This window comes from Apiospora aurea, assembly GCF_038362705.1.
Source record: "Apiospora aurea strain CBS 24483 chromosome Unknown utg000005l_segment0_segment0, whole genome shotgun sequence".
In the NCBI taxonomy this organism is placed as follows: domain Eukaryota; kingdom Fungi; phylum Ascomycota; class Sordariomycetes; order Amphisphaeriales; family Apiosporaceae; genus Apiospora; species Apiospora aurea.
Window position 1 is genome coordinate 1,418,748 of NW_027117392.1, and position 12,984 is coordinate 1,431,731.

At 53.7% G+C, this 12,984-nt stretch overlaps 4 protein-coding genes across 4 annotated transcripts; 2 read left to right on the plus strand and 2 right to left on the minus strand.

Moving 5' to 3' along the window:
• Nucleotides 1-1,140: 1,140 nt before the first annotated feature.
• PG986_007011 (Branched-chain-amino-acid aminotransferase) lies at nucleotides 1,141-2,614 on the minus strand (the record flags this gene model as incomplete). The annotated part of the gene is given in 3 exon segments (XM_066843233.1): nucleotides 1,141-1,314; nucleotides 1,510-1,980; nucleotides 2,000-2,614. 3 exon segments carry the CDS (start codon nucleotides 2,612-2,614, stop codon nucleotides 1,141-1,143), a joined length of 1,260 nt encoding a protein of 419 aa, XP_066699345.1.
• A 2,177-nt stretch (nucleotides 2,615-4,791) lies between these two features.
• Nucleotides 4,792-7,016, minus strand: PG986_007012 (GTPase-activating protein gyp1; the record flags this gene model as incomplete). The annotated part of the gene is made up of 4 exons (XM_066843234.1): nucleotides 4,792-5,049; nucleotides 5,102-5,964; nucleotides 6,018-6,696; nucleotides 6,972-7,016. The coding sequence occupies 4 exons, from the start codon at nucleotides 7,014-7,016 to the stop codon at nucleotides 4,792-4,794; spliced, it is 1,845 nt and encodes a 614-aa protein (XP_066699346.1).
• A 1,286-nt stretch (nucleotides 7,017-8,302) lies between these two features.
• PG986_007013 (uncharacterized protein) lies at nucleotides 8,303-8,769 on the plus strand (the record flags this gene model as incomplete). The annotated part of the gene is made up of 2 exons (XM_066843235.1): nucleotides 8,303-8,346; nucleotides 8,514-8,769. The coding sequence occupies 2 exons, from the start codon at nucleotides 8,303-8,305 to the stop codon at nucleotides 8,767-8,769; spliced, it is 300 nt and encodes a 99-aa protein (XP_066699347.1).
• A 1,256-nt stretch (nucleotides 8,770-10,025) lies between these two features.
• Nucleotides 10,026-11,279, plus strand: PG986_007014 (uncharacterized protein; the record flags this gene model as incomplete). The annotated part of the gene is made up of 2 exons (XM_066843236.1): nucleotides 10,026-10,136; nucleotides 10,200-11,279. The coding sequence occupies 2 exons, from the start codon at nucleotides 10,026-10,028 to the stop codon at nucleotides 11,277-11,279; spliced, it is 1,191 nt and encodes a 396-aa protein (XP_066699348.1).
• Nucleotides 11,280-12,984: the final 1,705 nt, after the last annotated feature.

Below are 12,984 nucleotides of genomic sequence, written 5' to 3' on the forward strand. Positions count from 1 at the left end.
CTGCGGGACGAGTGAAGGGTGGGATCTTATATGCCCAACATATCGGCTGATATACCAAGGGTTCATATTGCTTGTACGCTGTCGAAGACACCGGAGAGTGTCCTACGACGCACACCTACTATCTTAGCTTCTACAATAACCGGTTTCATGGTATTATTGGCCAGATAACGTGCAGCAGTATGGTCCGATGGGTGTTGATAGCTAGGTGAGCTGCATCGCCACCGATCTCATGTGCATGAGGCTTTTGCATGAAATAACCACCATCGAAGTCCGGTACTAGATTCACTGTGTGTTACCGAATATGTCCTTATCTAGATCCGGGGCCAGCTCACGTATTACAAAGATAGACTGGTTGTCCTCGTAATCGTGGTCAACAAGAAGTTCAAGGCAGGCCAATATGTCAGTTTGCTATATGCATGTTATATGAGAAATCATAGCATCTCTATTAGTATTTGCAACGCCTCTCTCTAGCCCAGTGTTCGATGCTCGCTCTTTTGGGAAAAAGGTAAAGTTGGAAATATGATGCTCATGCTCGGTCAAGATAAAGAGCAAACCCCCCAAACGCCAAGGCGCTCCAGACGATGCAGATCCGTAGAGGGTAGTACATCGATGTTTGTTATCCCACAGCCGTTCTGATGATAACATGTAAAACGAAATCTACCGTCTTTTTTTTTTTTCTTTTTTTTTCTCCTTCTTCCCCGCTTCTCACCCCCGCTAGATCCTCTGTCAACCAACGCCGTGCAGCAAGTAGCTAGGGCAGCCAACGGATGTGGCAGTTGGGGTGCTATAGCCGTATTATGTTTCATTTTCCCCCACTTCGAAGTCCGGTGGTGCAGAGCCAACAGACGGATATCATTGGCCGGGGGTCAACGACACGCCATATCTGTCTGCCTCTAATAAAAGCCTCCAATTGGGTATGACACACGCGACAACAAGAGAAGAACGAGGTGGGGGAAGAGGCTTGCTGGCTGCAATGCGGCCAGGCGCTGTCGTGCGGGTTTCGATTTTAGGGGAAGGATCCGGGAGGCGCGTTCCCCTCGGAAACATGCTGCGAATCAGCGAGGAGATGTCGCACCTTCTTTTCAGCTCATAGGGCTGCTGTGCTGAAAATGGCGTTCATGTCCGACATCGCGGGCACGCCTACTGCTCCTCGGGCACCACGACGCCCCACGGATGCTGCTCGCCGCCGTACATGATGTCCTTGAGCCAGCCCTTGACCTTCAGGGTAACGGAACCGCCCTCGCCAGCCTTGCCCATGGGGAAGGGAAGGTCTTGGCCTCGGTGGTGGATCAATGAGATGGGCATGACGAAATACTGCGAGGTCACACATTAGCATGTTTTCTTCGTATGTGTGTGTTGTGGTTTAAATTTGGATAGGTGGATAGATCGGACGGGCGGTAATCTCCATCTGAAGTCCGCCCTAGGACGCAGTCTGAAAATAGGATGCCGAGCGTGCACCAGCAGATGGGACGAAAACCAAAGAAGAATGAAGAGGGACGAAAAACTTACAGCAGTGCCAGAGGCGAAGCATTCGAGCAATCGGCCTTCGCTCTCGGCCTCCATGACCTCTCCAATCGTGTACTTCCTCTCGACGACCTCGACCTCATCTGCCAGACGCTCGCGGATGAGCTGCAAGACGCTGCGTCGAGTGACGCCGTCGAGAATCAGCCGGTCGTCCAGCGGCGCCGTGACGACCTGGGTCTTGCCCGTCTCCTTGTCCTTCCAGACGACGAAGAAGTTGCTGGCGCCGGCCTCGGTGCAGTACCCTTCCTTGCCGTAGAGCCAGAGGATCTGGCCGAAGCCGCGCTCGCGGGCCTCCTGCGTCGCCAGCAGCGAGGGTCCGTAGTTGGCGCCGACCTTGGCGTACCCGAAGCCACCGACCCAGGCGCGCACCATGTCGTCGGGCGAGGTGTGCAGGCGCATGCCGCCGACGGGGTTGTCCATGACGGGCATGTAGCTCGCGATGATGTAGAGCAGGGCCTCGGAGGGGGGCCTGGACGCCCAAGGCGGCCTGGGTGCCGATCATGGTCGGGCGCAGGTAGATGAAGGTGCCCGGGCGCTCGCGAGGCAGCCACTTGGGCCCGTCGACGGCCATGAGGGCCAGGACGAGGCGCTCGAGCTCGCTCGGCTCAAAGGCCGGCAGCGAGATGCGGACCGAGGACATGAGCATGCGCTCGGCGTTGCAGTCCGGGCGGAAGAGGCGGAGCTTGCCGTCGTGGCCGCGGTAGGCCTTCATGCCCTCGAAGCACTCGGTGGCGTAGTGCAGCACCGAGGCCGTGGGCATCAGGCTCAGGGGCCCATAGGGCTTCAGCTCGGGCGTGCCCCAGCCCGACTTGGCCTTCCACGGCACGCAGATCATGTGGTCGGTGCAGATGCTGTTGCCGTCCTCGCTGGTGACGCCCGGCGCGGGGATCTCGCGCGGCGTCTTGGTGAAGGAGTAGGTCAGCTTGGAAGCGTCGAGCTTCGGCAGGGAGTTGGTGTGCACGCCATTGGTGATGTTGGACGTGCCGTTGGCCTCGACGGTCCCGTGGGTGCGGTGCTCAATGGCGGCGGATGTGAGGTTCAGACTCGGCTCACCAGCATGGGTGTTTGCCGGGACAGCCGAAGGTGCCATGGTGGATGAGAATCCTCTGGCGGGTGGTGTACAGCAGCAGCAGCAGCAGCAGCAGCAAGTGTGATAAAGACAGGGAGGCTGAAACCAATGTTCAGACCGACACTCTTGCACGGCAGATAGGAAAGGGAGAGTTCAAGAGAAGGGGTTGTTATTGGCAGTGGTGGAAATAAGTGGCTTGACCACGAGGCAGATTTCGGTGTAATTGGGATTGCTGGTAAGCAGAGTAGCCGATGGGATGATAGGAAGTAAGTAGCGTGCAAACAACAGAGAAGGAGAGCGTGACATGACATTGAAAGGCAGCGCAATAAGTAGAAGTATAAATTTCCCAGCCCGTAGGCCGCGCCCCTAGACCGAGAACCAATTCTTCTGAGTCATTGGTCGATCCCTGTGCACGCGGGTTGCGTTGCGTTGCGTTGCGACTGCTGCTGCGGCGTTGCGTTGCTGCAAGCTGCGAACTGCGGCGGGCCCGGCCCAAGGCGAGTCACCTGAAGGGCGTACGCCTGTTGTCTGTTGGTAGGAGACGATCCCCCTTGTCCACATCCCACATACTTGTACCCTGATACCCCAAGGCGACGCAATCGACGATATGCATACTACTAACAGGTCGGGGTCTTCCACTGGTCCCGACAAAATCTTTGCTGGCACAACGGATCCATCCCGCATCCAGACGGACAGGCAGGCAGGTCGGCAGGGCAGGTGCCGTCAAATGATCGCTCTACTACTAGTTTGCTCGTCATGCAAATTCCTTATCTATTGCTATACTAGTGGTCATGTGGGACATCCGCGTATCAGCTAACACGATCATGGACTGTGTCAAATACAGACAAGCTTATATACCACGTCCCCCGCCGTTACGTACAAACTCACTCACCACCGTTCTGTACGAAGGGCAACTGGGGATCATTCATGTTGCCTCCTTCCCACGTCCATTGCTCGGTTGCCAGCGGCCGTTGCTGTAAGACCCGCAGCTAAGGGAACGCGGAACTGCAAAGGCATTGCTGCAGCAAGTCTGAAAAAATTCCATGGCAAAAGTCGGTCGTCGGTGTAAAGTGGAACTTGGCTATAAGACGGAAGTCCTTGTCAGACCTCGAGTCTCCACCGAAAACGGAGGAAGCGTTGAATCCAGCATGCAGCCAGAGTAGCATTGCGTCACCGCATACGGCTACCCTCGCCGGCGTGCTGGCCCTCTGCAGACGGGAGTCATCATCTTTCCTCCTCTTGGGTGACCGGAGAGGACGGATCTATTATATATAGTAGTCTAGCAGGATGTACTAGAGTTACGCACCCTCTTTATCAAGAACCATGGGCATCACTTGTGCTTTCACCGCCATCCCGTCAGGGAAACCGAAACACTACCTAACCCTCACAACCAAAGCTTAAGCCGCGAGCATGCCCACCGAATCTCCTAGCTAAATGCATCGTGTAGGTTTTTTTTCCCCATGAGAGCCGAGACGGGGTGGACCTCCAATTAGCGACCGAGTTGTGTGTGGGCTTTCTATTTGGCGGAATTGGGACCTTGCATAAGCCGAGAATATGCGGCTCTTTCCACCGGCCCCCCAAACGATCGGGTCTGCCTGTTTTACCAAACAAGGACTCGCGTTCAACAAGTCACGTTGGGATGCAGAAATCGTCGTTCCTTATCACAAGGGACCCGGCTTCAACTGGCCATTGGCTCGACTCGGCTTCCTGCACTTTGGATTGCCAAGCTGCATCGACATTTTCGACTCTACCGCATTTGGCACCTGCCGAATGCCGATAGTTGGCATCGCTATCAGCCGAGTATCACCTCGACCGAATCTCGATGTACCTTTTCCCCCTCATATCACGAATACATGTTAATACGGCAGCTGTGCGCCAGCGTGACTTGTAGGTACACTGCTCAGCAGAGTAGATAAGTCGTCGCAAGCTGCCCGTGCCATCAGTCCATGTTGGCGAGGTGAATGCAAATTCACGACCGGCCCTCTGTACGAGCAACCGGTCTTTTGACTGATTTACCTGGAAACGACGTGCTTGTTCCTAGGACTCGTCTTGTTGGGGACATCGGCTCGTCGAGAAATGGTGCAGTCTGACGGCCTTGCGTCTTTCTAAGTGGGTGCTGATCGAGGCAAAGATTCGGGGGTATCGAGGTTTTGATACTGCGAAAGGCCGCGGGAACTGAATACCGCGTCCGGCATCCCTCAAAGTTGCATGTTCGCCAAGGGTGACCTGCTAGGACCTCCCCGAAGATGTGCAGCCGAGTTCTTGAAGAGGCTTTGCCAGATGTATGCTTCACTCAGCAGAAGCTCAATGTCTTTCTCCGTCCAATCTTTCGTAGGCAGAGCCTGCAAAAACATCATAATTTCTTGGAAATCCATCTTCAGGAGTTTTGCTGACCACTTCACAAGGAAGGCAGCGCACACATACAGATGGAACTCTGAGAAGCCCTGCTCTTCAGCCTATCTCCAAGTTAGCAGTTGATCCCTGAGCGGAATGAATGGGCGTCTGTACCAAATATGTATCCCACATGCGAATCGTATTTTTGACACTGACTTCCCTCATAAGAAGACAGTTCATCCACCGGAAGCTGAACTGAATGAACTCCACGTGCTCGTTCTCTAAATGTTTTGCTAGATCGCTGTCAATCCGGGCGGTGAGATCCCTCAGCGCGGCAACCTGGCGCTGAATTCCCGGTTGTGCAACTATGTAATGGTCCTGTATGCCGTCAAGCAGTTTCGTCAGACACCAAAATGAGTCTGCCTCTACCGCATCGAGGACTGCTTTTGGCAACTGTCCAGGATCCATTCCGCTTTCGATATTGCAGTCAGTGATGTAGCTGCCCAAAAAAACTTGCCAGAAAGGCGATACCAAGTCGTTGATGCCTTGGACGTAGCCACTTGCGGGGTGTCGGATGGCCCAGAGATATAAGATCCGTTCCAGGGACCGCTGAGTCGCTTCGTATCCATACAACTCGATGTGGGGATTCGTCCGGGGCACATCGATGCTGATCTGATGCCATACAGCCTCATCTAAGCCCCTGGACCGACCAGCAGAGGGGGCGTTGCCGCCACGCTCAAAGGCTTGCCGCACTCCGTCCAAATACTCTTTTCTCTTTCTCTCCAGCGTCGCAACCCGCCTCTCACTACTTGTTGGCAAGTAACTGAGCAACAGTTGCCATGTCATGGCGCGAACCTCTTCGGGCACCCCGCCCCATGCCAGCGCTCTGAGGTCCGTGATGGGGATGGTTGTTGCTTGAAGTAATTTCTTGAACTTGTTGATCTTGGTGACGCGCGAGTTCATCACGTCAATCTCCTTGGGGGTGGCATTTGCGGGAATTGCTGGGTGATTAATCAGATGTAGAGCATTCGCCGGGTCTTGAGATGAATGGTTAGCAAGCGAAGTCCATATGGAGCTGTTGTCGGCCTACCTTTCAGTATGTCTTTGTATTGTGGCCGGAGAATCTTCCCCTCGCTTTTCTTTGGCATCGGATATGTGGTTGACGGCCTCTCGATCGCTATATCGGCGCTATCGGAACAGCGTCGGGAGTGGCCCAACGCATCATCCATGGGAGGTGCACTGTCTCCTTGAGAAGCTGCATTGCACTGCGCTGCGGCCTTGCGTCTTGATTTCCTCTTCATGTTTGAAAGACTGGGCAAGCCGAAATCATCTCCGTCGTCGTCATCGTAGCCGTACATGTCTTCGCCTTCAGGATCGTCCGTATTCCAGTCTTGGTTGGTGTTGGAGAGGAAACTGAAATATGTCTTGAGTGGGGGTGAAGACGCGCTCGACGAATTTCTCCCTGTCGCCGGCGAAGAAACGTCGCTGAGCCGGGGCTTCTGCGAGCTCGATGAGGGGGGGTTTTCGGTCTCGAGGATGCGTTCGACAAGCTCCTGATTCTTTTTGTTAGCCGGGCCGACACCACAGTCATAGGGGAAAAGCGACGGACAAAGAATCGAATTTGAGCATATCGGCATGGGAATATGCGGCGCCAATGACCTTATTGGGATCACGGCTGCTGTTTCGGCTGCTGTTGCCGTTCTTCTTCGGGGTGCCGTCCCGGGAGGGGCGCCAGAAAGGCGAAGCCGAACTGAATCCATACTCAGCGCCTACTCACTCAAGAAAGCACGAACCATAGGATCTTGAGTATTGGGGTGGAAGAGGTCTACATACTCGGATCTGTCTATGGGCGAGACGACAGAAGATATTAGTAATTGAAAAAATGCCATGCTCCATCCCAGATAGCTAGATCACATTGCGCGCATGGGAAGCTATCGCGGCTTTCAAGGACATACCAACTTGGACCATTTCCTACGTCATTTCACGATCAGCAACCAAGATCATCAAAGCCATGGACAGAAGCGGAGGGGCGCAACACTCTTACCTGCTGAGGCGGCGGCTTCTTGCCGCTGCCCGAAGAAGAGAACATGTTTGGTCGGGGGTGGTTGGAGGGAAAAGCAGCAACAAATTACATGTTTGGTGTTGCAGCAGTAGGATGTCTCTGGGGGGTCTGCAGTGTGTCCCTCTCTCCCCAAGTTAATCCAACAAGTTGAGCGATCGCCTGAGCCAAAGCCGGCCCACTCGTGCTACGGGATGGATCAATGATGGAGCTTGGACGAGCTGGCCGCCACAATTCAAGGCAAGTGCTGGGTGGTTTCGACCAATCATCTGACAGCTGTGCCTGGCCTGGGGGCCTACAACCAGGCGGCAGTCCCTCCTCCAATATCAACTCAACTCATTGGAGATTACCTTGAAGCGGCAGGGAGGAGGGGGTGTTTAAAGTCCGTCAAAGGGACGGCTTCATATGATAAGTATGTATACAGGTGCACACTCTGCTTGATTCTCTTGGCATTTATCTATTCAATGCGACAATTAGAATCAAGGTGTGTGCCTAACTCACAAAGCGAGCCGATCCTGGCTTCGAGCGCTTCGAGCGAGCCAGCCCCGCGTTGCTTGCTTACCTCCAAGACCACCCACATGCGTACCTCATTGACGTTTCTTGCACGTCTCAATCATAAGGTAATGAGAGAGGTTCCATAGTATTTCACATCTCTAATAAGAGTTGCTCGGATCCCTAAGTTCGTTCGTATGTAGATGTCACACCACCCACCCAAAAAGACCTTGTTAGGTAGAGCCTTACGGCTTGAGGGCGGGAGACGTGCATTTCACCTGGAGCGTGGGACGGACTGGCCTAGTTCCAGTGCCCACTTGCAGCGTGTTTCGAGCAGTGCACCATCAGTGGCTGACTTTCTGATTCAGAGCTGGTTGACCAGTGAATCAGTGGTTCGATGGCCTGTGCCACAGCCAACATCCGTCAGAGAGAGAGAGAGAGGCCCCATACTTATTCTGAAGGACCCCACTTCCTTTTACCAAAGTAGAAAAGCACCTTCTCTGCCTTCTGGGGGATTGGGTTGATGCGCGACTGGAACCTCCTGCTCCAGCTGCCGATTCTTTTTATCTGTACCGGCTTCTGCGCCTGTCCCATCTCCCATCTCCGTTCAACAACACACATGTGGCATCCACAACAATAGACCCTGCTGGTCTTTTCCTCTATACTTCCTTTTTCCCTTCAACAGTGCTCTCTGGATTCTTTGGACCCCAACAGTTCCAGGAATCCAGCTTCTACGAGTCACTGCCTGCCTGTTGTTTACCTCCGTCTGTTGGCAGCTTCCGCTTCACGTTATAGCCGCTTTTCACATAAGCACCCTGCCCATCATGACTGAACCCGAGAACATGGAGGACGATCTCTTCGCCGACCTGTGAGTGTCTCCCTTGTCCTGGACACTACTGCGGCCGCGCGCTCCATGGCTGGCCCTTGCCCGCCATCGCAGCCCAATCGCAACCCATTGATCGCGACTGACCACAAACAGCTACGATGATAACGAACCTTCATCGGCTCCTGCTCCGGCGAAGCAGGAACAGCCAGTGGAACCCCCGCCCCAGCTCCTGTGCAACCCGAAGCTCATGTCGAAGACGAACCGGCCTACGATCCGAACCAGAATGGTTACAACGATGACTACCAGCAACAAGGCGAGTACGAAGATGACGACGACGACGATGTGGATTTCAACCTGGGCAACAACCCACCCAAGGATGTCGACACGTCTACACCCATGAGAGATGAGGTCTCTACTCCGAATTACCATTCCACGCGAGGCCCTAGCGCCAAAGAAGACGGGTAAGTTTGATGCTTTCCTCCATTGCTATTTTATTGTCCCTATCCGGATCCCCGCCCCGTGATGTCAAAGAGACACACTTCTGCCAACATGGTTGGGTTGGTCGTACTCGGTGTGGGTACGCGTGGTTGCTGCTGCGCGGATGGCGATAGCTGTTAAGGCCAGGGCAACATAAAAAAGAAGCTTGCTTCAGGACCCTGGGGGCTCGAATCCAGATAAAATTGGACAAGAAGGAGATTATCCCGGGCTTGTTGGCTTCAATGGGAGGCTTGTCACAGTTGGGTTTCGAATCAGCCCATGTACCAACCTATCGCCGACATCGCATCAACCTGTCCAAAATACCTAGTATCCATAACGGTACACCCTGAGAGACTTTGGAAGGGTTGAGATGCAGGCAGTACAAGCTTGGTCCGCAGGTTTACTACTACCTGAGAAGAGGCCACGATATGAACATCATCGACTTTAGTCAGTACAAGATCACAGACACTGCCTTCCATAGCCGTTCGTCAAGAGATAGGCTCATAAAGCTAGATGAGACCATGTCTCTCTCTCTTTGATGGCTTGTAACAATCAATGGCAGCGAATAGCGCTCGAGGCCATATGCTAGCTTCACGGTAGCGAAATCAGCAAAAACAAAGAATTCCGACAACAATATGGCAACTCCGCTACATAATCTTCCTCCAAGGAATATTTCTGTGTGTGGTGTGCTCTTCCGGACCCAGTCCCTATGGTTCGGCCACATCCTCTACACTTCCTGAAGATCGGCAACTTCCTCGGCGCCAGAGATGCTCTCGCAAAATTCCAAGGCAGACCTTATACCACCGGTCCGATGGAGTTGTTTCATTGGCTATCCCCGTTCTCGGCCCTGGGGCGTGGAATATCATAAGCGGCTGCTCGCATAGACGAAGGCAAACCTAGCGCGATGCTTCGGTCCTCTGATCACATTTCGCAACCTCATTAGCACGCAGCCGAGACAGGCTTCGCATGTTTGCTCAAGTGACAACAGCCTAGCCAGAATGTCGTCTGCCTGTGTTTGATTGATCTCACATCACGCTGCAGCATCAGCACATCAGTTTGTGTCCAGGGAGCTGACTAACAATGTTTTTGCCACAGAAAAATGTTCATCGGCGGCTTGAACTGGGAGACCACAGACCGTAAGTTGTTTCTAGGCCCATCGCATGAGTAGCTACTCACCAAATGTCCTATCAGAGTCCCTCCGTGATTATTTCACCCAGTTTGGTGAAGTGACGGAATGCACCGTCATGAGAGATAGTGCGACTGGCAGATCACGAGGCTTCGGGTTCCTCACCTTCAAGGATCCCAAGACTGTGAACATTGTCATGGTCAAAGAACACTTCTTGGATGGAAAGATCGTGAGTCACTCCCGCTCCCGCTCCCGCTCCCGCTCCTGGGCATCACACTAATCTCGAGATCAGATCGACCCCAAGAGAGCCATTCCACGTGACGAACAAGAGAAGACGAGCAAGATCTTCGTCGGTGGCGTCAGCCAGGACACGACTGAGTCCGAGTTCAAGGACTACTTTGCTCAGTTTGGGCGCGTTGTCGATGCCACCCTGATGATGGACAAGGACACTGGGCGACCCCGAGGCTTTGGATTTGTTACGTTTGAGAGCGAGGCCGGCGTGGATAACTGCCTCAGTGTCCCGTTGGAGATTCATGGCAAGCCCATTGAGGTGAAGAAGGCCCAGCCGCGTGGTAACATGCGGGAGGAAGAAGAGGCCTCTCGACGTGGCAAGTTCAGAAAGGGCCCCGAAGAACAGGCCAGCCCCCAGAACCCGATGGCGAACCAAATGTCCCAGGGCGGCATGACACCCCAAGTGATGGCACAGTATATGCAGCGGATGCAGCAGTACATGACTATGATGCAACAACAAATGGCCATGAACAGGGGCATGGGTATGGGCATGATGCCTGGCGGTATGAACCCAGCCATGATGCAGCAGATGATGCAGATGCAAATGGCAAATCAGATGGCCCAAGGTGGCGGCGCCGCCGCTGGCCAGGCCGGCCAGAACAATCCTATGGCCGGGATGAATCCAGCCATGATGCAACAGATGCAACAACAAATGCAGAGCCAGATGAACCAGGTTGCTGGAGGCCAGGGCGGCGGTGAACAACAACAACAACAGGGATTCAACAATAATCAGCAGCAGTTTGGCGGTCGTGGAGGTCGACGCGGCGGCCGTGGAGGCTACGGGCAAGGCGGCTATGGTATGGGAGGCGGTGGTGGCGGCGCGCCCGCTGCTGCTGGCGGCGATCCGACGTCGTGGGAAGGTATGTACGACGATGTCCCGCAACCGAACTTCAACCAGGGTGGCCGGGGCGGCTTCCGTGGAAACAGGGGCGGCGGTCACCACAGCCCAGGACCTGCTGATCCTAACCACGCACCGCCAGCAAATGCCCCCACTGGCCCCAAGAACGCTGGCCGCCCCGGTGCCAACTATCGTGGCGGCGGCCGAGGTAACAACCGAGGATTCCACCCCTACCAGCGTTAGCACCGCTAGGTTCACGGTCTATCGGTGAAGACTCATCGCCAGCGCCGAAAGACTGTTACCTCAACGACATCTCACATGCCGCCTGCACTAATACTCCTACTGGCAGCTCCAGAGCCAGATTGGAGGAGATGCTGTGGCCTTCCCTCCGGCTCGAGCAAATCCGTTAGAGACTACGGCGCAACACAGCTCCGGGGGAGGCTCCAAGCATCGGCTTTCCCCCTTCCCCCCCGCAGATGACCAGAACCCACCTGCTTGTATTTTATTATTTCCCCTTCTCGTTGATATTACGACAGCGACGCCGGATTCTCTCACTGGGCAGTATGCAGTATCGACAGTGACCAAAGGATTGGCAGACGGTCAAACGCAACGCCATCCGACTGCGCAACCAGCAGAATTTGATGGGGTTATGCAGCTCAACCCTCCCTTATGCGCCGTGTTTCATGGATATGCACACAGACTGCAAACAAAACAAAAAAAGACGGATTGTACATCGCCCTGATTCTAGTATGGATCTCAAAAACGTTGATGACCATCGATATAATTATACGCTCAAAAGTCTTCTGTTATTGGTTCCACAGTGAAAAAGGGGGGGGCATATACTTAGTTAGTGCCTTGTAGCTCGTCTTGTTCCTCTGCCCTGATGCATTAACTCCAGCATCAATCTAATTGTTTAATAAGTTTGATAAGGCCATTGACATTCCTATTTCCAGGAGGCCATTTTCCCCATCGGCCATACATTCCATTTCGTGAACCCAGCTGCCATCTCCTTACTGTAAGCAATGCCTAGCCAGGTTCACTCGTAGGCGTTTGGGGGTACATGGTGCCAACCCATAGCCAGCCAAGCAGTACCAGAGCGACGGCTCCCACGACGCACCGCACGCCATCTTCAAATGACAGGGTCGGGACACTGCATGTGCAGAGCCAGTTTCTTTCTTCGTCCTCTAATGGTGACAATGAAGGTTCTGATGTATTGGCGTAGCCTTCTGTATGAAGAGGTAGTAAATCGCCTCTGGATGGCCGCCGGCTTGGATAATATGTGCGATAGGGACCATGAATGCCCCTCTCGGCCTATGTTAATGAGGGGGTTAGTCTGTGCAGCGTCTTCGCAGTGGTAACCCATTGATAGGAAATTGGCCTTACTGGCGAGTCCATGTCAGTCGTTCGATCTTGATAGGTAGGGCACTGAATCAGGGAGATAGTAGTGTGTGATACGTATATATGACCGAGGTAGTAAGATTGTCCCCTATTGCAAAGAGAAAATGCGCCTACCATATCACTGATGTCATGATCTGGCCGGCCCCTATTCGTTCTGTTTATTTGGTAATCCTTATGAGCTGCAACGTTTTTCAGGGAAATATCAAGCATTTCTGACGCGAGGCAGTAGAGCTTGCAGCTCTGAGACACTTCTTCATCGGGTCGTCATTGCCCCCTGGGTAGGCCTTGGCTCGGACGTTGGCGAAACCCAATTCGAGCGGGACTTATTAACGGAAGAGCCCGTTCTCGAACGAAGCGCCTTTTCTTTAAGCAGATGGCAGAAGACCTTGGAATTGCTTGAGTGAATGTTTATTCTTTCGTCATACAACATATTGAGCCCTACCGAGGTTCGGTACTCATCACCAACAAACATACTTACTTTTGGCACGTTTTGATGTTCCCGAGGAAGAAACGAAACAAGTATGGGATTCTCTCGCTCCGTGATTTCAAT